Here is a 25,487-nt window from a genome sequence, read left to right as displayed (position 1 = left end):
AGTAAAAGATGGCGATTTGGGTTGCATTCAAACTCTTAGGTAAAAGTAAAAAAGTACTAATATTAAAATATACTTAAAGTATCAAAAGTAAAAGTACTCAATCTGCAGAATAATCTATATTATATTATTATAGTATTCTAATGATTGATGCATTAATGTGTTCATCACTTTAATGTTGCAGCTGATAAAGGTGGAGCTACTTTTAATTACATTATACTGTATACTGCTGGTAGTTTAATCTATAATATAATATATTTGCATTTATTAGTTAATCCACTATTTTTTCTATTTTTTTTCTCATAAATGTACAACTTTATAATCTTGCAATATAATCGTTTTTTCTTTTAAATTTGCCACTTTAATTTCAGAGAATATCCACATTTCTTTCTCATAAATTCAACAACTTTAATCTCAGAAAATCTCAGAGCTTTTTCTTGGAATATTACCCCCTCTGTAATTATTGATTCATTTATTTTTTTTACTTACTTTCTTTTCCTTTTTCTTATTACATAAAGTTGGGAACATAAAGTTGGGAATATACTTGAACTTAAGTTTACTTTGTAAAATTAACCTGAAGTTTACTTCTTTTTTCTAAGGGTACACCAATGAAGTGTTGAAAGTACATATAATGTTTGTCCAAGCATGTAAAACATAAAATATAAAGTACTCTAAACTGATGATCTTCAGCGCCTCCTGTAGACGGATCTCTGATTATTATTTGTTGTGATCTCATGATGTTGATCCCAGTGTGTTCTGTGTGTTACTCTAATCATGATGATCTGTCATGTTGTCAGCAGGCTGTCAGAGCTGCAGACATCCCAGCATCCTTCACTCACTAATTACACTAAAGAAAGAGTTCACGTTGTGGAACTGAACCGGGATGTTAAACTTTAGATAAGCACCGTGACAGTCGATGGTAGAAACGTGTCCAGCAGGTCGTCCTGTAATATAAAGTTCACAGGTTCAATCCCAGCAGCATCATGAGCACACTGTCCTCTGCTGCTCTCTAGAGGTCAAACAGCTGCGTTACACAAACTGACCGGCTTTTACTCTCAGCTTCCTCCATGAAGGACCGTCAGCTCTGGAACTAATATATATTAATATATATATACATATATATATATATGTATATATATATTAATATATATATATATACATATTAACATATATATATAAATATATAAGATTAAGCGCTGGCTAAAAGCAACTTTACTGTGTATTTCCGAGGTGTATCGTGGTATATGTATTTTACATATATACATTGAAATTGAATATATTGTTGTTAATATAGAAATTATACTCAACAGTCAGTTTTAGTTGCAGCTTTTTATTTAGTCAAGCCAAAAACAAAAAGGAAAAACAAAACGCTGGATTTAAATCCAACCAAGAAAAGATGAAATAAGTTTTTACACGTAAGAAGCCAAATTTTTTTTTAAATCTATACAACATGGAAAAACAATCTCTCTTATACAACCCCCTGGTAAGATACTGGTCAAAGTGCTAGTGCATAAGGAGAAAGAGTTGTCAAAATACTGACAAATGTTTTTTTGGCAATACAAACGTCACATCCCATAAAACCATCCTCACGTTAACAAAAACAATACTAACAACATGGCAATAATTCACATCTTTAAAAAGTAACGCAACGCAATATATCTGACAGTTATCGAGCTTTTTAAAGGCAAGATGAATACAGTGATTATTGATCTGTGACTGTAAAACTAAACATTATGGAAACCTTTATGACAGTAAACAAGCAGTTCCATTTAAAACATTTCTGACCTAAATCATTTCACTGTTATGTAAATGTAAATACTGCGATTAGTGGACTCAGTCACGGAAGTGAAAGAAACTAAATGGCGGAAGCGATCACATTCGCGGAGTCACTTCGTACAATACTCTGCTTTGCTGAAGTTTAAAACGAGTCGTCTGATAAGAGTTATCTGTTTAAACTGATTGTCTAACTAGCTGGCTTGTTAGCTGGTACTTAGCTAACTGGTAGAAAACATTGTGAGCTATTGTAACTTGCTATTGCCAGATTGTCATTTACCATTTACCATTTGTTAGCGGCTAGCGAGCATAAAATCCGTTATCTAACCACAGTAGCCTGCTAACTAACTCCTCAAGACTGAAGCTAACTACGTCCCCATGCGTTGCTCATTACACACCTGAAAACAAAATACTATGATGGGTGAAATGTTTTAAAACACTGTAATGTAAGATGTTTTACCACTGATGGAGCTAAAACACCGGACTCAACTTTTACTATTCTGAGCTGTAATTTTGCTGAACGCTAACATGCTAACGGTATATGTTAAACGTTTTGCTGACTAATGGATGTTGAGACATGGATGTCACATTCAGTGGTTTGCCATGTGAACAGTTACATGCTTCCACTGCGTATGGTGACGTGTTTTAGCAGGTTAGAGTTCTTACGTTATCACGGCACACCTTGAGCCAAGACGCTAGTATGCTTAAACTACTAAGATTAATTTTGCTGAAGCAGAAATACAGAAAATGTTTGATTCTGAAATAAAACATAAAAAGGGCTCAATGTGGTTTTTCAGCTCCTGAATACTCAATATACACTTGATGCTGAAAGTGAAGTGGTGTCTTCCCCGACAGCAGCAATATTAACTATATTAAAATGTGTCAGCTGACTCCAGCAACCAATAACATCAGTTTGTGATAACGAATGAGAAACCTGAAGCAAGGCACACAAACAGGAAAATACCTGACTACAATAGAAAGACAAAACATTCGGCTTCCGGTCTGAACAGAACAGAAGAATCAGATGATAAAAGTTGAGTGGGAGCGTTTCAGTTCGGCTTTGTTTAGTTTGTTGATAGGTTCGTGAATCAACAATACTTGAACTTGAACTTGAACTTGAACTTGAACTAGTTTGCAATCGTATGGAAACCCGCGATGGTCCTCTATGGATCACTTAGGATTGTGTTTGATTGTGAGGATCTCTAAGACGGTTATTGACTCCTTGGTCCTCACAACAACCTCCGGTGGACATTTACCAGCCTGTTCGCACGAAAGAGGCCTATAAATGCCACGACACAAATACCGGACTTTTAACCAAGAGACCCTCGTTCAAGACCTTTGTCGACCGGTTAAAATACGTCAGTGATGATTGTTTTTTACTGACGTTCGTGACGTTGTTTCCCGTAGTTGTTTCCGTAGTTGTTTCTGTACGTGTTTTACTTAGTTTACGTTTTTATTTTAAGCCCAACCATGACGTTTTTCCTTAAGGCCCAATCAAAGGGAATCCTTTTTGGATCACTTAAAATTGTGTTTGATTGTGATGGTTATTGACTCCTTAGCAAGGTGTTTAGCATGGAATAAGTACGCCTTTCTTGATTTCCGCGTCTCATTTGTACGCCATGTATCCTGTACTGACTGCAATCTGAACGTATCTGCGTATTAATGCTACGCTAAGAGTTAGTGACGTTGTATAACAAGAGAGAAAATGGGGGGAGGTGGATGGGCCCAACAAACACCGGACTTTTAACCAAGAGACCCGTGTTCGATACCATTGTTGACCGACTACGTTAGTGACGATTGTCACGTTTTTCATTGACATTTGTGATGTGTTTTGTCCGTGTAATGTCGTGGTATTTATGCGCCTTCCTGCGAGACTGCGTCGTACTTACACACCCTTTATGGGAACCTGCGATACCTTTGGGAGGATCTTAAGATCGGAACAGTTAGGGGACACTTGAAGAATCCATTTATGTAACACTGATTGTACTTTCTTTAAAAAATCTGGTAGTTCTCGGAGGAACCCTCGATGGTTTGAACCGTCAAGTACCTGAACTGGACGTCCAAGATTAAGTGGAACACAAAACCAACTCGAGTGCTTCTCGAAGCTGTATGACTTGGATACCAGGACTGGATCGGTAGCGCTCTCCGTTCAATCTCTTAACTATAATTTGAGTGCCAGTGGAGAAAGACTGGTTTTATCCGGCATGAATTGATGTGATTTGAGGATTTTCCCCCGAGACACAGAGACGTCTGGCCTCCTCCATGGAGTCGTGGAGTCAGCGTTGAGTGACGACTCGTCCAGTTTGAACCCTCGGAGGTTTTGAGGTAAATCGTGTCGGATGTCTGCTAGCTTGGAAACCAGAAGATCCGAAGATTTAAGTCGACATGATCGGTCATTATGTGAGTCTCTGCATAGTTAGCCGGGATGGTCTGAGGTCCAAACTGTTGTCTGGCTCAATACAGCGTGTTCACACAGGAAGCAGCTTACAGTCGCTGGTGTAGCCGAGTTGATGCGATACTACTTCAGGGACTGACGTGGGTCCGGACTCATTTTGAAGCCCTTGTTGTTCAGCTGTAAACCCGCTCAGCTGCATGCTAGCAGAAGAACATTTACCAGTGGAGTTGCAGGATAAAATGGGAAACATCCGGTCTCGTGGATCCATTAAAAACCCTGGAAGTTGAACCTGGATCTGCAGAGTTGTGACGATGCTTCCTGTTAACAGCCAGGTGCTCGGTAGGACCGGCAGCCCAATACTGAGCGGTAAACCAGGACCGACTGCATGCTACCTTGTGAATAATTACAAGTCTGTTTCCTATCTACATCGAGTGACGCGTGTGGTCACGTGATCATCTGGGAGCGATCTCCTGCATCATGGCGGGCAGGTGGATGGTCGGACACGAGTCTCTGTGTCTCAGTTTGAACATCAGCTGCTCTTTTTCCTGAGAAAGATTCTGGTTTATCACGGCCTGCCTCTCCAGCGCCACCTTCAGGTCCTGCTGCTCCTTTGATAACTGCCTGGAAACAGAGAGAGAACAGACGGAGTTCAGAATCATTGTTTATAACCAAAATAGGGAGGACGGAACCTGCCAAAATAAAAAATAAATACATAAATGACTCAATAGATAAATGAATGTCATTAAATGTAGAAAAAATAATATGAAAAATAAATGTAGCCATTAATTAATTGATAAAATGTGACATAAATTGATATTTCTGTTTTAATTTGCTTTTTTATTTATGTATCTTTGTATTAATTCCCTTATTTATTTACTCTTCTGTTTAATTTTCCTTTTTATTTATTCATGTAATTATTATTATTTATTTTTTTATTTATTTATTCTGCATTGGTTTTTATTTATTTAATATTTATTTTTTAAATGTATGTCTTTATTTTTGTATTTATTTATTTCTGCACGATTTTCCCTTTGCATTTCACCCCTTATTTATTCCCCCAAACTTATTTATTTCTGTATTCTTTTCTTTATACATTTCAAACTAAATATACAATAAATAAAAAATAAATGCAAAAATAATTAAATAAATAATAAAAGCAAAAAAAAAAAAAAAAAAATCCCCAAATAAATAAAAGAATAATAAATGCAATAATAAATAAATAAAAGGGAAAATGTATATAAATAAATACATAAATAAATAAAAGGGAAAACTAAAAAGAAAATTAAATAATAAATAAGGGAATTACTACAAAGATAAATAAAGCAAATTAAAATAAAATCTAAGCAAATCAAATATCAATTTATGTCACATTTTATCAATTAATTAATTTTTATTTTTAATATTATTTTTGCTACATTTAATGACATTTATTTATTTATTGAGTCTTTTATGTATTTATGTATTAATTTATTAGAAGATCTGTGTTCTTATTTAATCCCCCCAAAGTTTGAGACCTTTGTATTTTGAAACTGACTCTGAAAACGAAGCTGAAACTGATGTTTTGGAGGTGAACTGTCCAGCAGGTGACGCCACATTGCTGCAGAGAAGAGAAGACACTTACTGGATGAAAGTCTGGCTGTTGTCTATCCGGACTCTGAGATCCTCGTTCTGCTGCAGGGTGTGAATGATCTGATCCTCCAACAACAAATTCTTCTCCACCTGAGAACCACGAAGAAGAAGAAGATGAAATGAAAAACAAGGAAGTGGAAAGAAAAGAAGAAAACAAAGAGAGATACGTAGAAAGACTTCTGTTTAAAGACTACGACAGCGTTTTCCTACCAGATCGTCCATCTGCTGCAGCTTCCTGCTCTGCTCCTGCACTCGCTCACTCTTCATCTCAATCACAAACAGCAGAGACTCCTGCTCAGACTCCCAGAATGCACCTGGGCTGCCATGGGCCTGGAGACAGAAATTACTCACTTTAACGTTTATTTCAGACACAGATATTTCATCAACAGACCTTCGTTACATCTTTTAGTCATTAATAACTGAAGTTATTTGTTAAAAGCTGAACCTTTAGTGCTGATGCTGTTACACCTGAACACACCTTAATATTTCTCTGCAGGTCCTTCTTAAACGTCGACTCTTTGACTCTCCTCTTCAGCTCGTTATAAACCTGCAGATCTGCAGTCAGCTGCTCCACTTCACCCTTCACAACACAATTTAACAAAATAAAAGCATGAACACTGATGCTGCAAATAGAAAACAGCGGGTCAACATCATTTCTTCTGCTTATCTGCTGGTTTCTTTTTACCTTGAGGACGTTCTCAGCAGCCTGAAACTTTTCAGTCAGTTGAGTTTTCTCTTGTTGGTGTTTCTTCTGCAGCGCTGCAGCAAAAACAAATAATACTTTTCAACATCATAAAACCCTCTACAGACTTGCTGTGCATTCATTTTTGTTTAGCAGCTTATAATCGGTCCTCCCCCCCCACATGCATGTCTCCTTTAAAATAAATAAATATGCCATTAAATGTAACAAAAAATAATATTTAAAATAAATGAATGACAGACCCCTCATTTAATAATGAATAAATAATTATTTTTTAAAATAAATAATAAATAAATAAATATATAAATTTAAAAGTTATTAAAATGGGAAGATTAAATAGAATAGTAGATTGGGTAATTAATACAAATGTAAATAAATAAAGCAGCAATTAAAACAGAAATATCAATTTATGTCACAATGTATCAATTAATTAATGCCTACATTTATTTAAATAAATACATAAATAAATACATTTAATAATGAATAAATTAAAATAAATAAAAAATAAATGCAAAAATATACGTAAATTTAAAAGTTAAAAGGGAATATGTAATAGAATTAAAGATAAATAGGGGAATTAATACAAAGTTAAATAAATAAAGAGGCAAATAAAACAGAAATATAAATTTTTTGTCACATTTGATCAATTAATTAATGCCTACATTTATTTTTTATATTATTTTTGATACATTTAATGGCATAATTATTTATTTATCCAGTAATTTATTTATTATTTTGGCAGGTTCCGTCGTCCATACTTCTCAGCTCGTCTCTACATGATGTATAAATAAAGTCTTGTTACTATAAATAAAACACGCTCACTGAGATGGTTTTAAACTGGTCGATTAAACCTGATACGTCTGTGCCGAAAATAATCTCAACAAAAACAACTCGGCACAGAATCAGGGAGCTCTTACACTGTACGTTACAGACTTTACTCATCAGAATGATGCAGAGTGGTGCTTCTGTTTGGAGGAAACCCATCTTTGTCTGAGTGGATGTTGTACAGCAGCCAGCGTGCAGAGAGCACGTTAACACGTTAAGGTTAACAGCTACTGCTGACGGGTGAAATCTAAATAAAACTTTCACCATATCAGACATTAATAATTATAAGTTATTTAAATCGTTGCTGTTAACATTAAAACCCAGCAGGTGTCATTACAGCTACTTATTTCTAGAGCTCTTCATGTAGTTTGTTACCTTCCACGTTTCTCTCGTGTTCTTCAGTCACAGATTTACTTTTCTGTTCGTGCAGGACGTTCAAATCAGCCGTCGTCTCTGTTTTCACCTGAAAGAAATTACATCAGATAAGAGACTCGTTTCAGTTCAGATAAAAGACAAACTGACTTTGAAGAAACATTAATGACGTCTGTGGAAAAACAGCAGAAACAACCTTCCTACTGACAATAAATAATAAATAAAAACATCTGAATTAAGAGTTTAAAAACAGAGAAACATGCAGAAACACGGTAGTTTATTGAGAAGCAGTAATGAGAGAAGAACATGTGATATACAGTATATGATATGATATGTTGCTGCTGCACAGCTGCTGTCTGTCTGTGAGTCTATGAATAACTCCTCTGATCAGGAGGTCATGTGACTGTGACTCCAAGTTCATTAATGTGCTGCTCTAACAGGCTCCTCTCTGCTGGTTTCAGCCTGTAAACCAGATGTTGAACCTGCTGCACTCAGAGCATCAGTGACGTCCAACATCTGCATCTCATGTATTAATGTGAGGAAGGTCACAGCCCCGTCATGCTTCACGTACGTCATCATTCATTCACCAAGTCTGTTTCCACTGTACTTTGTCGTGTTTATCGCTATAATAATAATAAATATAATAAAAATGAAATGTTCATCTTTATTATTCTTATTTTTATTAAGTCATCCATTCATCCATTAACTTCCGCTTAACTGGGGCCGGGTAAAATAATAATAATGATAATATTAATATTAATAAAATAATAATAAATATAATAATAATAAATCAAACAGATAATAAAAAACAATAACTGATTATATTAATAAAATATGAACAATAATAAATTAATACAAATAAAATAATAGTAAACAAACAATAAATAAATATGATAATAATAATAATAATATTTATACAATTAAAATAATAATAATAATAAATTAAACAAATAATAATAAATATGATAATAAAAATGAATATTGATAAAAATATGAACATAAAAAATACAAATAAAATAACAAACAATAATAAATATGAAGATAATTAAATTATAATTATAATAAATATAATAATGATGTAATAATAATATAAATTAAACCGATAATAATGAATATGATGATAATAATAATAATAATAAATAAATGAAAACATAAATAAAATATGAACAAAAATAAAATACAAATAAAATAATAACAAGCAAAAAGAATGATGATAATAATATATATGTAAATGTTAAAAATTGTTTAAAAAGGCAATAAAAGCAAGACAAATGAAGTAAAAAGTAAAAACATAAAATGTTCGTGTCCTCTACTTGTAGTTTACTGATCGGTCAGTAAACTGCAGTAGAGCGCCCTCTGCTGACAACAAAACTTTAAGTGATTTTAATTTGATTAATTGTGTTGTCAGGTTAGTTTAGCCTCACCTGTGACCTCAGCGATCCAAATCAAATCGTTATTCTTTAATCCGGCAGTATTTCGCATTTCCAGACGTATTTTTTACAACCTTTAAATCCAACATTTCCTCAGCAGGCTGCAGGCACAGCTGCAGCCTGCTGAGGATACACAGCTGGACTTCAGAATAAGTCTCACTGTATCTTTACTGTATCCTCTTTGAACAGGTAAAGATCAACGTCCCCACACATTGATCGATAAAGTTTTATTGCTCCTGATAATTGCCCTCCTCACCTTATTGAGGATGCTCAGGACGAGGGCGCACACGTCTTCATCGGCGTGGTCTCTCAGCAGCTCCGCCCTCTCCGGGTTCCCGTTGGCCTCCTTTAAAATCCTCAGCTGCCACTCGAAACGCTCCAGCTGCTTCTGCAGAGTGACGTCCGGCTCACCTGACGTACGTTTACCTGAACACATGATGAGGAATACAGCATGAAACATAATAATAATAATAATAATAATAATATCACTGATAAACCGGCGGGTAGGCCAGTAAAATGTACTGTTATTATTTATTATTACTGATGCATTAATGTAAAAGTAGGATTTTACTGTCGTAGTTGTTGAGCTGGAGCTCATTCTGAACCATTAACTAATGATTATTTTCATTATGGATTAATCTGCTTATTTTCTCCATTAATCGATTGATTGGTTTGTAAAAATAGTGTTAATAGTGAGAAATGTTCATCACAGTCACCCAGAGCCCAAAGTGACACCTTCACTATCTTTGTTTAGTCCAACCAACCGTCCAAACCTCAACAGTATTACTACTACATTAAACATGAGAAAAAAAGCAAAACTTATTATGAAACATTATCTGTAAAATATGTGAAAGAATCAGAGAAAAATATCCAAAACATGTCTGAAAATTAGTCAAATAAGTAAAACATATAAGTGAATGAATGTCCAAATAATATCCAAAAAAATATAAGTAAAATATGTCAAAAACAAAATAGTGAAAAAAGTCCGAAAGATATTTAGAATTCTTCCAAAATATGTTTGAAAATTAGTCAAATATAAGTGAAAAATGTCCAAAAATAATTAGTACAATATGTCAAAAAATATCCAAAAAATGTCCGGAAATTATTAAAATAAATGAATAAATATAAAATGTGTGAAGAATATAAGTAAAATATGTAAATGTCAGTTATTACAATTATTAAAAGTAAAAGCAGCATATTATTATAATCTTCACATTTCTGAATCTGGAACCATGAAATGATTTTACATTAAAACATAAATCATCAAAATAGTTTCACATTAATTTTCTGTCAATCAACTAATTGATTAATGGACTAATTGATTAAAGGACCAATTGATTAATGGATTAATTGATTAATGGACTAATTGATTAATGGACTGATGGTTTCAGTTCTACTTGAACATTTGTATATGTTTTGTGTTGTAATAATCTAAATTAGTAAAGTAACTAAAGCTGTCAGATAAATGAAGTAGAGGTAGAAAGTGGCATGAAAAGTAAATACTCTAGTAAAGAAAAGTACCTTATATGTACTTAAGTACAGTACTTGAGAGTTACAGTAGTACTTCTATTTCATGTCTCTTCAGGAGCTGAAGGGTTAAAATCCTCAACGTTCAGGACGTGTTTCTGACTGTAATCTGATTTCAACCCGTCAATTACATCATCGACATGTAGACACAGGCTCACACACACACACACACACACGCACACACATTTAGTGTCAATGACGTCTTCAGTTTGGACTTCATGTCTTCGGGGTTCAACACTAAACAAAATGTCACAAACATAATAACACTGTAAAAACCTGAATATCAACTCTTTTTGAGCAGATAATGAAACAGGAAATATCTACAACTGAATAATGACAACTGGTGAATATTTAAAATGTGCGTACCGTTATGTGACACGGTAAAAAACTAGTTTTATAACGAGTAATAAATGTGACTTAATAAACTCTGTGGAGCCGCTCAGCCTCATTTAAAACAGAAACACACATGTGAAACTGATGATTCATGTTTCACAGTTTATATGTGAAACATCTGAGAAACACATGTGCACGTACAGTATGTGTCACACGTGATAAACATGAAATGTGAAGCTTAGAGCTCAACGTTAAAGTCATCGTACGTCCTCAGTGATTCACAGACGAGTGGCGACGGCGTTTTAAATGAGCGGTTTAAACTGAACAATCTGCTCGTAAACGGGAGGAAGTGATGGAACGGAGAGTGTTAACGGACTGACGGTCAGCGGTGACTCGCTGCTTCACAACAGATGCTTCATTCAGTCACATCAACTCTGAAATCACAGACCTGTAATCACCTGTAATAACCTGTAATCACCTGTGATTTCTCTCCAACACAAACCTGTTATATGATCATTCAGAGAAACTCCTGCAGCCCCGACAGTCCTCACTTTAGCATTTAATCATTTCATTATATTCTCCATATTTAATGCTTTAAACTCCCGGCTGATTTTTCCTTTTACACTCTTATAGCAGAGTTACCACGTCTTAGCTATGGAAGTTTTTATTGGACTTTAATAGTTGTAATCCACAAATATGTACCATGATCTACAAATATTTCACCATCCACAAACATGTATTTTTGTATTTGTGTTGTGTAAAGTCACATCCACAAAAATACAGGGCAATTTGCAAATATGCACGACTTACTCTGTAAACATGTATTTTAATTCCACATAAAAATGTTATAGGTTTACATGTAAAGTGATATATACGCATTTGTGCATCCATTTGAACACGTGGAATGATATTTGCGCATTTATGGATCACTTCCCGTCGCTCTGCGGGCCACGTGACATTTACAACTTCCCTCCTGTTTGTTTACATCATTTTGTCTCATTGCCCTGAAGGGGTTTATTTCACAACAATGACCCGCTAGCTGAACATTATCTCGCTTATTACACGGCTACTTACTTAAGAAATCAATTATTTAACACAAAAACGGTCCTCCAGAGTCCGACATCAGAGCTGCGCCCATAGCAACCGTCTGTTACACATAGCAACGGTCTGTTATACATAGCAGCGGTCTGTTATAGAGAAATAATCAAGTATAATCAAGTATTCAACAACGCCCTGTAATAACGTCCAATAAAAACTTAGCTAAACATGCCATATATTAATATTTTTAGGCTACTCAGAAACACCACTCTCCATGTTCTGGTGCAATTTTCTATGAGAAGAAAACATTTTTCCGTAATAAAATTAGCTTGATATTCTTGCCGGATGTACAACACAAAGTAAAGTTACTACGAGGAACTTTAATTTTGAGTTGATTTTGGCGTTAACAACCCTGTCCCCTGTGGATAAAAGCGGTCGTGTTTCTGAGCACCAGAGTCCCTTTAGAAAGAGAGAGTCTTCTATCAGATGGATTCTCATGACTTTGATTCAGAAAACAGGAAGTGAGAGAACAGAGGAGCTGAGATCAGAAGAGGAAACTCGCACACAAACATATACATATATAGATATACTGTATATATTTAACCCTCTCACCTCCTTCATCTCGGCGGCTCTTGTCTGTCTGGTTCTTCTCTCCCTTCTTGCCTTTGCTTTTCTTCTGATAACGACAGGAAGAGAAGAAGAAGAAGAGGAACGTTTCAGTGACGGCGTCAACAAACAGAGCAGATATGAACCTGAACACAGTCTGGCAGGTTTCAGTTCACACCAGACTGTTTAAACACTTTACTTTAGCATCAACAACAAAATCAATGATCAATAATTCACCTCACACATTTTCATACTTTTAGGTCAAAGAGTTTCTAAGAAGAACCCGTTGAGAACCAAACACAGAGTTCATGGAGAGTCTTTAAGTTACAAGTGAATGACAAAGCACAGAAACATTAGCGTATACAAACATCCAGCTGAAAGGATGAGGTTCAGCTGGATTTATTTTTAAATATATGATCATGATTAACTTAAATTAGAAAGAAAATTTAAGTGTCATTTACTAATGAAATTCATTTTTAAACAAAAATGCTTCATGAATGTGATAATAAACATCTTTGGGGTTTTTCGACTGTTTGTTGGATAAAATGAGACGTTTGAAGACGTCACCTTGAGCTGCTTTCTGACATTTTATAGACAAAAGAATGACATCTGTTTATTAAGAAATAATAATTAGTTGTAGCTCTATCTCAAACAACAACTAAATAATAAACTTGTATTTCATAGAGCCAGTATTCTGCCTTTAAATCAACTATTTCACACCATTTATTATTAGAAATCATATAACGGTTAAAAGAATATTTGTTTCCTGAGCTCACGGATACAGACTGACGTGAACTTATCTCTAATACTAATATAATATAATAACAATAAGCGTGTCAGGAGGAGCCTGAAGCCGGCGGTTTGGAGGGAGCTGAACCGGGTGTCGGACTGAGTCCTGGTTCAGCTGAGTCCTGGTTCAGCTGAGACCCGGTTCAGCTGAGACCTGGTTCAGCTGAGTCCTGGTTCAGGTCCCGGTTGTTAAACCGGGGCAGTGATGTTGTTATGAAAGCAGCCGATGGAGGTCTGACTCTCTCGTTAGTCTCCACATGACCGACTCTTTCTCCTCCGTTACATAACTTCAGAGAGAGCCGTCTGACGGGAGCAGCACAAACAACGATTTTAGACATTTAAAAAAATCTATATCAGTTTAATCCTACTCTATATTTAAAGTATTTTCACGGCTTTACCTCGCCGTCAGACAGTCCCTTTGTGACGGGGAACTGAAGCCGTTATATCTCTCTCTTCACCAGACCAGACTCCATTCACAAAACTAGTAATTCAACCTCTCAGAACAGGAGAGTAGCTGGTCTACCGCTGCATCCATCGTGCATCCACAGCAGGACGTTGCTGAGCTTCCTGCCGGTACTCCGGTCTGCTTCTCCAGCCTGGGAGCACGCCGACCGCCAGCTAAGTTACTGTATTAATACACGACTATAAGGATGTGTATATATATATATATATATATATATATATATATATATATATATATAGATACTGTATTAATACACTGGCTATAAGGATGTATATAGATACTGTATTACTACACTGATATATAGATATACTGTACATGTAGCAGCGTCATCATGCAGAAACCTACGTCAGGTTAAACGTTTTTAGAAGAGCTTGAAGGGGAAATAACATTGTGATGATAAAACTGATGAACTTTGACCAGAATGACATCGACGTTTCACCTCGTTGCACAAAAACAATCACAGACAATACGCAGTGAAATACCGACTGTATTGCCTCACACACCCGCACATTGCTCAAGCACAGTGAGGCCAAACAATCACACCCTGCAACCCTCCCGCTGTATAAACACCACTAACTCCGCTCAGCCAACTGGACACACCAACTTTATTTAAACTCTGAGCTGAAACAATAAATATCTCCGGTTTAAACACGTCGCTGGGTTCAGGAGGAGACTCGCTTTAAACCTCTGAGGAGGACGAGGAGGAGGAGGAGGAAGAGGAAGAGGACGAGGAGGAGAAGGAGGAGGAGGAGGAGGAAGAGGAAGAGGAGGAGAAGGAGGAGGACGAGGAGGAGGAGGAGGTGGAGGTGGAGGAGGAGGAGGAGGACCAGGAGGAGGTGGAGGTGGAGGAGGTGGAGGTGGAGGAGGAGGAGGAGGAGGAGAAGCATGTGTTCCTGCAGGCGTTGGAGGCCCCTGCTTTTAAAAAAACGTCATAAATCAGAGCGGAGGCTCGTCTCCTCTGTTTGTACAGCACTTCACCGTCAAGTTAAACCTGTCTGCACCAAACGGAACGTCTCTTTCTCAGTTTAGTTTCTGCTGAAGAACATAAATCATCTCATTGTTGGATTTAAAACCAGAAGTGAAACTAGAGAGTTAAAGTTAAAGTTCATTATTCAGAAGTTAGAAGTCATTGAGTTTGAGCTAAAAACTGGATCTAATTCTGTCACATGTCGAGCTACAACTAATAATTACCAGAATTACCAGATTAGATAGACTGATTAAACAGCTGTGATATAACGTGTTAATTAGTCATTATAGCCGAATCGATCTGAACATCTAACTCTCAAATAATTTCCCAAAATGTAGAATTATTCCTTTAAAGTTGAAGAATTAAAGCACCTTTTCCCGACGGCACCGTCTCCGCTTCTACTTTTGTTTCCACTTTGAAAGACTTTGTTTGAGCTTCACTGAGGAGGTGATACTCTAAGCCCGAGGTCCAGGTACTTTCATAGTACTACAACAGTACTACAGAGTACTACACAGATTCATCACTGCACTCCTGCAATAATTATCGTCAGAATTGATGCAGCAGAACCAGAGATGTCGTCTTTTTACTCCACACATTGTTCTTCCTTCTTGTCAGAAGCTGCATGGCGCCTACATTACCCACAATGCACCTGGACCAACACAAGGCAGAACCTAGAACCAAAGGGTTCTTTAACGTTATGAGAAGATCCAGGTCGGGGGTCATGTAGTGATGAAGAAAATGTCCAAGAAGAAGACGTCAGTAGACGTCCTGATTTGTCAGGACTCAACGGGCTTCACACCAGAAACCACAGGTTGTCTGAGGTAGAGCTCAATATAAAGTTCATAGAATAACGGGTTTGTTCGTTAACGCCACACAAAAACAGCTTCACCGTCCAGGTTGTTTCGGGTCAAATCAGTCAATTAAAAACCTGATAAATGAAAACAGTCAGTCTGACGCTGCTATAGAGCAAAGATATCAGTACAACACAGGATGCTGACTCATCACTACATTAAGACATCTCCATTATCAAACACAGAGTATCAGTGTTTCAACTGGCTGACGGGGCACATTCACAGTTAAAGCTGAACAAAGCTGACCTCTGACCTCTGAGAGGCAAAACAGGAAACACATCCTTTTGATTGAACAGGGTTCAATTGATAAGAAGAGGAGACGTGAGAATTATTAGGTTGTAGCGGCTCAGTTTTAAAGCTGGAGTGAAGATACTGTATCATATGAAACTAGAAAAACCTGATGAATCCATCGGTACCAACCAAGGGGTCCCTTGACCTCTGACCTCCAGATGTGTGAATGTAAATGGGTTCTATGGGTACCCACGAGTCTCCCCTTTACAGACATGCCCACTTTATGATAATCACATGCAGTTTGGGGCAAGTCATAGTCAAGTCAGCACACTGACACACTGACAGCTGTTGTTGCCTGTTGGGCTGCAGTTTGCCATGTTATGATTGGAGCATATTGTTTTATGCTAAACGCAGTACCTGTGAGGGTTTCTGATCAATATCTGTCATTGATTTGTGTTGATAATTGATTTACAATAATAAATATATACATACATTTACATAAAGCAGCATATTTGTCCACTCCCATGTTGATAAGAGGATTAAATACTTGACAGATCTCCATTTAAGGTACATTTAGAACAGATAAATCGTGATTCAATATTTTAATCGACCGACAGCCCTAGTAATAATATTAAAAAATGTTTGACTTTGATATTGAAGAAAACTTAAAAACATGAAGATTCTCAGTGAAGTTCTGCAGAGTTATTTTTCTCTGATTTGTAAGTGGACTTATGGACGTTTATTCTGTATAGACATTAGACATAATGACATCCTCTGGAAGTGTAAGTCACATTGAATCTAAAAATAAGTGTTTGATTTATGTGTGTTCAGATTTCACTGAGTTATGAAGAAGAGAAGAAGTGTGCGTTTCGTCTGTCAGAAGTCCATCAGGTGAACTTTGTGTTTCTGGGTCAAAGTTGAGTTAAGTTGAAAAACTTCACTTCTGCAGCTGTTTTTTATTTTTAAAGTCTGTTAGTCAGATGCTGTGCAACCGAGTTAGTGACAAACATGTTTCTGTACAACAGTAATGACTGTTTTCCTCCTCTGCAAAACCACAAAACTACACAATGAAGAAGGGATGTCAAAACGCTGCCAACCTACGAGAAACGCTTTGACCTGTCTTATTCTAGTTTGATTTCATTTCCAGACAACAAACACGTCTCTGTCTGACGTTCAGGACACATAATCTCAGCTACATGATGAAATGTTCGCCCAGGTGTTTAAACGTCCCCGCGGAGCTCGTCAGGATGAGATTTAATGTCCAGAGAGGAACGAGGTTAAACTCTCACACGGAGACGAAGAGCAGCTCTTTGATTTCCCTTCGACTTGTCAAATATCTCAGCAGCAGACGGAGGAATCAAACGATAAACTGAAGCATCTTTTAACCTGAAGTTCATCACAAACACTGAAACGTTTCCTGGTCTTTAACTAAACCACAAAGTCGAGTCATTTAACTGCTCGCTGTGGGGAAAAACATCTAAACTCTCATATCAAAGAGAAACCGTTCTAAATACGAGCAGAACTACTGAGGTTTGAGTTTCTCTTTATTCACGCTTCCTGTGAAGGATTACAAGCCCAGTTTATCTCCATTAAAGCTGCGATAAAGAGTTAAAGAAGCTCATAAAAGAGCTCATTAGATTAGAGCTGAACGATTACAGGAAAACATCTAAACGAGACTCTTCTTTAAATTATTTTCCATAAATTAAACTCCATCTGAGTGAAGAACATGGTCTTATCTCACTGATAGAAGAGAAATAATCCTTAAAACAATAAATACAGTTTGACATTTTGGTGAATATGCTTCTTCTCTTTCTCTCTGAGAGTCAGATGTTCAGATTGATTCCTCTCTCACGTCTGTGCAGTCAGTGAATATGAAGCTACAGCCAGTTAGCTTAGCTTAGCATAAAGACTGGAACCAGAGGGAAACTGCTAGCCTGGCTGGCTTTATGTAATGACGTCTGATGTTGTTTGTTTTCGTTGTTTTTCTGTCTCTCTCTTGCAAAAGAGCTCAGCTGATCTTACCGTGTCAACTTAGCAAATGTAGCGATGATGACACTAATCAATGTCACAGTTGTTCAGTAGCAATCAATACATTGATAGGTTATCAGGAAACACCTGGTCCCTTGGTGATATTTTGGGTAAAGTTCACGATCCAACAGCTGCTCTATAAAGTCTAAATACTCAACACGTGAGAACAGTTTACAAACCGCCGCTCGCTGCCTCTCTGTGGCAGGAAGTGGCTTCTGAGCTCTGGAGCTCAACAGGGGGGTCGGGGACCTGCAGGGGGTCGGGAGGTCATGGCTATTTGTTCACACTGCAGATTTGATGCCGTTGCCTGAATATTGAACTTGTTACTGCACTACATTTATTAGAAGCGTATTAGTTAGTGGTTACTTTACAGATTTACATGTTTCTTATTTATACATGATATGTTTATTATATAATATAATATAAGTAAAATAATGAAAAATATTCATAAATTATTAGTAAAATATGTGAAAAAATATATATGAACAATGTCAGAAGATCGTTAGTAAAATATGTGAAAAATGTCAGAAAATGCCCAAAAATTATTAGGAAATGTGAAGAAAAAGAAAAAGATAAATATATAAATAAAGTGAAATATGTCCAAAAATTATTTGGAAATATGTAAAAAAAAAAAAAAAAAAAGATAAATAAATGAATAAATAAATAAATAAGGTGAAAATGTCCAAAAATTATTAGTAGAATATGTAAAAAAAAAAAAGTCCAAATATTATCAGTAAAATATGTGGAAAAAACAAGTGGAAAATATCTGAAAAATGTCAATTATTATTATTATTATTATTATTATTATTAAAAGAAAAAGCAGAAAATCTGGAACTATGAAATGTATTTATTAGGGCTGTCAAAGTTAAAGCAAATTCATTTTAACGTATTAACACAACTTGTGATTTTTAGCTCGTAGCGGCTCAGTTTTAGAGATGAAGCTCTGATAAAGAAGCTCCACCTGGAGCCGCTGCTATTAACTATTATTATTATCTAATGATGTCACATATAATATTACATCAGTCACAGGAGACGTTTATTTTATACTATCGATACTTTCAGTCCATTCTGCTGATAATATTTATGTGTTTTTACTTTAATAGGGTTTTAAAAGCCGGACTGTTCGCCCTCCCTCGGGTCGTTTCTCCTCGTTTCCTCGGATGCAGATTCAAGACAACAACGTGATATTTACTCGTTGCCACGGTAACGCGGATAATTTCTGAATTCATGAGTAAAAAAATGAACAGAAGTCACAAGAAGGACTTGAGGCTTCAGCATCTCTGCAGACTTCAGGTCTGATCAGAAGACATCACATGAGGCCGTTTAATAACAGAACATAACATAAGCGTCCGTCTCTGAGCTCCACAGCTGATATCCATAATTAATACACTGTTGGGTTAGATCCACAAAACGTTCCTATTTTGATGTGTTTCAAACTAAACTCCAGTTTGATGACACAACTACCATTTAGTCATTTCTTCTGTTTAAAGTTTGAACGCTCTCTAGAAGGTTTAAACTTCCTGTTTTCTTCACTTCCTCTACTTCTTCTTCTAGTTCTTACAATGGAAACTAGTGTTAAAGTTGTAGCTGCAGTGTGACTGTAAACATTAAAAGGTCAAACTAGCAGAACTCCATTCAATTATTTGGGGTTTTAAGCTGTAACTCAGCCAGCTCATATTTTCATAACACTCTGGTCACACTGCAGCATTTCATGTTTTAAACAAGCCGTCGGCTCGGTGTGTAACACCTCACCGCCGCTCAGACATAAACTGACTTCAGGTTTACAGCGGGGCGTTCAGGTCCGCCGGTGGAAAAGTGTAACCTCAGAGAGTTGACGGGGGCGGCAGACGGACCATCTGTTGGCTCAGAGACAACTGGACGAGCTGGAGGTGAGAAATAACCTGCAGCAACATGAGAGCTGCTGAAGTCCACAGGTTCAACAACACAGACGCAACGTCTACAGCTGTTTTAAAGGCTGTTCTGCAGCTCTTTTATAAAACTATGTTGAGGTTTAATGAGACGTTTATGGGTCCTATTTAGAGCTGCAGCCAACAATTATTTACTTACTTCACTATTTTTATCTTATATTTTTGGATTAACGTATTAAAGTTATTTTTAATATCTATATCTATATAAGAAGTGGACGTAGTCACCATGACGTCACCGATTGGTTTGTGGACTGCCGTTTTGAAGCCTTGAGTATGTCATTTTGGTCGTCTCCATCTTGGTTTTGGCCGTCTCCATCTTGGTTTTTGGTTGTCGCCATCTTGGTTTTGGCCGTCTCCATCTTGGTTTTTGGTTGTCGCCATCTTGGTTTTTGGTTGTCTCCATCTTGGTTTTTTAGCCGTCTCCATCTTGGTTTTTTGGCCTTCGCCATCTTGGTTTTGGCCGTCTCCATCTTGTTTTTTGGTTGTCTCCATCTTGTTTTTTTAGCCGTCTCCATCTTGGTTTTTGGCCATCGCCATCTTGGTTTTGGCCGTCTCCATCTTGGTTTTTGGTTGTCTCCATCTTGTTTTTTTAGCCGTCTCCATCTTGGTTTTTGGCCATCGCCATCTTGGTTTTGGCCGTCGCCATCTTGGTTTTTTAGCCGTCTCCATCTTGGTTTTTGGCCATCGCCATCTTGGTTTTGGCCGTCGCCATCTCGGTTTTTGGCCGTCGTCATCTTGGTTTTTTAGCCGTCTCCATCTTGGTTTTTGGTGGTCTCCATCTTGGTTTTTGGCCGTCTCCATCTTGGTTTTGGCCGTCTCCATCTTGGTTTTTGGTTGTCTCCATCTTGGTTTTTGGCCTTCGCCATCTTGGTTTTTTAGCCGTCGCCATCTTGGTTTTTGGTCGTCTCCATCTTGGTTTTTGGTTGTCTCCATCTTGGTTTTTGGTTGTCTCCATCTTGGTTTTTGGCCTTCGCCATCTTGGTTTCTTAGCCGTCTCCATCTTGGTTTTTGGTGGTCTCCATCTTGGTTTTTGGCCTTCGCCATCTTGGTTTTTGGCCTTCGCCATCTTGGTTTTTTAGCCGTCGCCATCTCGGTTTTTGGCCGTCGTCATCTTGGTTTTTGGTTGTCTCCATCTTGGTTTTTGGTGGTCTCCATCTTGGTTTTTGGCCTTCGCCATCTTGGTTTTTGGCCTTCGCCATCTTGGTTTTTTAGCCGTCGCCATCTCGGTTTTTGGCCGTCGTCATCTTGGTTTTTGGTTGTCTCCATCTTGGTTTTTGGCCTTCGCCATCTTGGTTTTTTAGCCGTCTCCATCTTGGTTTTTGGTGGTCTCCATCTTGGTTTTTGGTGGTCTCCATCTTGGTTTTTGGTGGTCTCCATCTTGGTTTTTGGTGGTCTCCATCTTGGTTTTTGGTGGTCTCCATCTTGGTTTTTGGCATTCGCCATCTTGGTTTTGGCCGTCGCCATCTTGTTTTTTTAGCTTTTTTGGCAACCAGAAGTGACACGAGAGGGCGGAGCTAAGTACAACTGTAAGCTAAATAAGAAATTTTTAGGCGACCAAATAGGTTATAATTAACTTTGATGAAGCACAACACTGAAGCTCTTTGTAAATGAAGCAAATTAAGCTTTTTGATTAAAATCTTTCTAAAAACATTTTACAGATAAGTGAATAAAACCAATGACTCAGCGTTTTTCAGACTCACAACATGTCTGAGCTTCATATGTTGGCAGTAAAAGCTGAAGCCGTTGCAGCGTTCACACATGAGCAGCAGACGTTCTGGAGGTGAAACGCAGCTTTGGCAGATTTAGAGATGTTTAATTAAACGTCCACGTTTACAACCACAGAAAGCCTCCGTCATTCAGAACAATGAAGTTCATGATTTTCTTTGTTTACTTTTTGTCTGAAGGATGTTTTCTTTTTTTCTTTGCATGATGTTTCTGCGAGTGTTTCATCAAATATGTGAAGTTGGAGCTGAATTTAGCATTTTTCCCAGCAGTCACTGCTGCTGCGTATCTTTGTCTTTGCACAAATGTCGGCAGTAAATGACTGAAGGTTTTACACATCATGTCACAATTCTTTAAACAATTACTCAAATCTCTAAAATGTTTGTTTACGTTAAAGTTACTACGAGGAACTTTAATTTTGTGTTGATTTTGGCGGTCCCTGTGGACAAAGGCAGTAGTGTTTCCGAGAGTTCCTTTAAAAAAACTCTAATTTTACAGCAGCAGGGTCTGTTCCTATAAGTATAACTTAAAATACCAACAATGAATGAATTAATGTTAATCAAAACAAGCCGTCAGCATGTCGGTGATCTCCTGCAGCAGCAGCTCAGACTCTGAGCCTCTAAATCTGTTTCTATTCTGAGATAATCAAAAGCTCCACTGGACTCCATGTTATGCAACAGCTCCTTAAACTGGTCTGTGATTAAACTAACTGGTTTAAACATCTGAATTATATGTTTATTCCAGCAGGAAGGTGATGATTGACGGTTCTGTAGAAACTCACTTTATCAGATAAACTCAAACTTAAAATGTGATTAATTTTCTATAGATCGATTAATCTGCAACTATTTTGATACTCAGATACATTAAATGATATTTATTATCATCTTGTGACAGGCAGCAAACGTCAGATAAAAACACAGACAACTATAATACCACCACCAACAACATTACTACAGTCACCTCATATCATTAAAGTGCATTTAAGCTAAATGTTTTCTGGTTCCAGCTTCTCTAATGTTAAGATTTGATGTTTTTCTTGATAATAAACTGAATATTTTAGGGGTTTTGGAGAGTTGGTCAGATAAAACAAGACATTTGAAGGCGTCACCTTGGTTTATGGGGAATTATAAAAAGGCAAAAACCAACATGGCGACGGCCAACAACCAAGATGGCGACGACCAAAAACCAAAATGGCGACGACCAAAAACCAAGATGGCGACGACCAAAAACCAAGATGGCGAAAGCCAAAAACCAACATGGCGACGGCCAACAACCAAGATGGCGACGACCAAAAACCAACATGGCGACGACCAAAAACCAAGATGGCGACGACCAAAAACCAAGATGGCGACGACCAAAAACCAAGATGGCGACGACCAAAAACCAACATGGGGACGACCAAAAACTAACATGGCGACGACCAAAAACCAACATTGCGACGACCAAAAACCAACATGGCGACGACCAAAAACCAACATGGCGACAGCCAAAAACCAACATGGCGACAGCCAAAAACCAACATGGCGACGACCAAAAACCAAGATGGCGACGACCAAAAACCAACATGGCGACGACTAAAAACCAAAATGGCGACGACCAAAAACCAAGATGGCGACGACCAAAAACCAAGATGGCGATGACCAAAAACCAACATGGCGACGACCAAAAACCAACATGGCGACGACCAAAAACCAACATGGCGACGACCAAAAACCAACATGGCGACAGCCAAATACCAAGATGGCGACGGCCAAAATGACGAACTCGAGGCTTCGGAAACGTAGCCCGCAAACCATTAGGTGACATCATGGTGACTTCGTTCACTTCTTATATACAGTTTATGATGTTTAATGTATTTTCTACAAGACAATGTTAGAAAGAAACGTAACAGACGTTTTGTAGTTCAGGAGTCTCAGAAAACTGATCAATAACTGACTGTTTCTGCATCGTCAGCCAACAAACACAGATAACACAACTTTGATTTATAGTGTTGATAATGTTGACAGCAGCACTCTGCGGGTTCGGGAAGCATCTGAATCTGAATCTTGATCAATGTTATCAACCATCCAACCACACAGCCCCCCAGAGCTCCTCAGTCTGGAGACCAGAGACCACATGAAGACTTCTATCAATAACCAGAGGAAGACAACAGATGTCCCACTGTTCACCCTCTGTGAGGTTAAACACATTAATACTACAGTAATACAGCAGGATTACTGTAACTCTCTCCTGACTGACTGACACATGGAGGAAGTAAAATAAAGAGTATTAAAGTGTTGATATCCTTAGAAATTAAACAATAACTACTAATGTTATCATAAAGCTGTCATCTTAATACCCATTCATAAAGGCTGATGAGATTACACAGGATTATAACACAATACATATCACTGCAGAGTATCACACACAGTAGGAACTCACAGGAGGATATTACGACTATTAAAGTGATAAAACACCATAAAAACACACTTTATCTCAAATTAGGATTGTAAAAGATTAAAACGTGTTAGTGTATTAAAGTGTAAAAATCACAGTTAACGCATAACAACACACTTTATCTCAAAATGAATTATTTATTTAAGATAGTTAAGAGATTAAAACGTGTTAGTGTATTAAAGTGTAAAAATCACAGTTAACTCGTAACAACGCACTTTATCTCAAATGTAATGATTATTTAAGCTAGTTAGTGGATTACATCGCGTTAGACCTGTTAAACAGCCTCTCAGCAGCATCGTGGGAAACACAGTCAGATCAGAACCAGATGTTCAGAACAGAGAGGTTCTCGGTGTGATTGTTGTTTTGTCTGTCTGCAGGTCGGTAGATTGTAAACTGTGATTTAATGGTGAACTAGTTTAGATCTGTTAGAGGCTCATTATTAACCACAACTCGTCTCGTGTCGGTTCCCAGAGAGCAGCACCACCCGAACACACCGACCACCGACCACCGACAGCCTGCTGATGAACCTCCTCCTCCCGACACACAGTCCCCTTCTACCGACTCTCTCCCGGTCTGTACCCGGGTTCTACCGGGTTCTACCGGGTTCCACAGGGTTCTATTGTTTAGTGTTCAGTGTTTGTCACCTTGCTGTGGCTGCAGCCCATCTCCTCCTCCTCCTGCCGGTGCTCAGAGCTCTCTGTCCGTTAGTAGCCGCGCTCTCTGCTACTCTTCCTCCTCTTCCTCTTCTTCTTCTTCTCTGTTGACAACTTTCAAAAACTGTCCCGTGAACGCACCACTCGGTCCGCCGGCCTCAGGGGGCGGGGCTTATCCGTGCTGCCTTCAGGGACACTTCGTAAACTAGTCAAACCAATGAAAAGGTAAACAACAACAAAAAACACATTCAAAACATTAAATAAAACTTTATTTAACAGAAGGAATAGGATATACATATATATATATATATATATATATTGCCCTTTTTCTGACTTTTTCTGAATATATTTTTGGTATTTTCTTTGAACGTCTTCAGACTTTTTTTTTTTTTTTTTAAATATGTCAGATTTTTTTCTGCCTCTTTTTCGGACACTTTTCTAACTTTTTTTTAAGACATATGTCAGAATTTTCTTCAACAATTGGCCTTTCTTTAATATTTCTTTGGTATATATATATATATATATATATATATATATATACATATATATATTAATGTTTTATTGTGAATAAAAGTAATTGAAATTAGTTTTAATAACAAAATAAAATAATTTGGTGAATTTTAGAAAAATAATAACAGTAATAATTTCAATAAAATAAGATTAAATAAGTACATGAAAATAAAACTGAATAATTCTGATTGACTGATTTGACTGATTTTATGTTTTCATTACAAACAAGAAAACAAAAATGAAAATACAATTTTATTAATTACAAAATAAAAGGTATAAAAATA

General features: G+C 37.2%; 1 protein-coding gene across 2 annotated transcripts; it reads right to left on the bottom strand.

The window, feature by feature from the left end:
- Positions 1–1,311: 1,311 nt before the first annotated feature.
- ccdc69 (coiled-coil domain containing 69) lies at positions 1,312–24,799 on the bottom strand. Of its 2 annotated transcripts, XM_074649566.1 has the most exons (9): positions 24,685–24,799; positions 12,632–12,695; positions 9,378–9,547; positions 7,695–7,782; positions 6,480–6,553; positions 6,273–6,374; positions 6,005–6,124; positions 5,787–5,884; positions 1,312–4,786 (listed from the first exon to the last, which is right to left on the bottom strand). In XM_074649566.1, exons 1-9 carry the CDS (start codon positions 24,703–24,705, stop codon positions 4,618–4,620), a joined length of 906 nt encoding a protein of 301 aa, XP_074505667.1. In that variant the 5' UTR covers positions 24,706–24,799; the 3' UTR covers positions 1,312–4,617. The 2 variants fall into 2 exon arrangements, with proteins under 2 accessions (XP_074505667.1, XP_074505668.1); XM_074649567.1 differs by lacking the exons at positions 7,695–7,782; positions 9,378–9,547; positions 12,632–12,695; positions 24,685–24,799 and adding an exon at positions 7,412–7,665.
- Between the last annotated feature and the right edge of the window lie 688 nt (positions 24,800–25,487).

Source organism: Sebastes fasciatus, chromosome 10 (genome assembly GCF_043250625.1).
Source record: "Sebastes fasciatus isolate fSebFas1 chromosome 10, fSebFas1.pri, whole genome shotgun sequence".
NCBI lineage: Eukaryota > Metazoa > Chordata > Actinopteri > Perciformes > Sebastidae > Sebastes > Sebastes fasciatus.
This window is presented reverse-complemented; position numbering and strand designations above follow the sequence as displayed.

Coding starts and splice junctions, on each gene's coding strand:
- ccdc69 (XM_074649566.1), bottom strand. CDS start 24,705: ATGGGCTGCAGCCACAGCAAG. Junction 6,125..6,272: donor ACCTGCAGAGAAATATTAAG/GTGTGTTCAGGT, acceptor TTCTGTCTCCAG/GCCCATGGCAGCCCAGGTGC. Junction 4,787..5,786: donor AACAGCCAGACTTTCATCCA/GTAAGTGTCTTC, acceptor CTCTGTTTCCAG/GCAGTTATCAAAGGAGCAGC.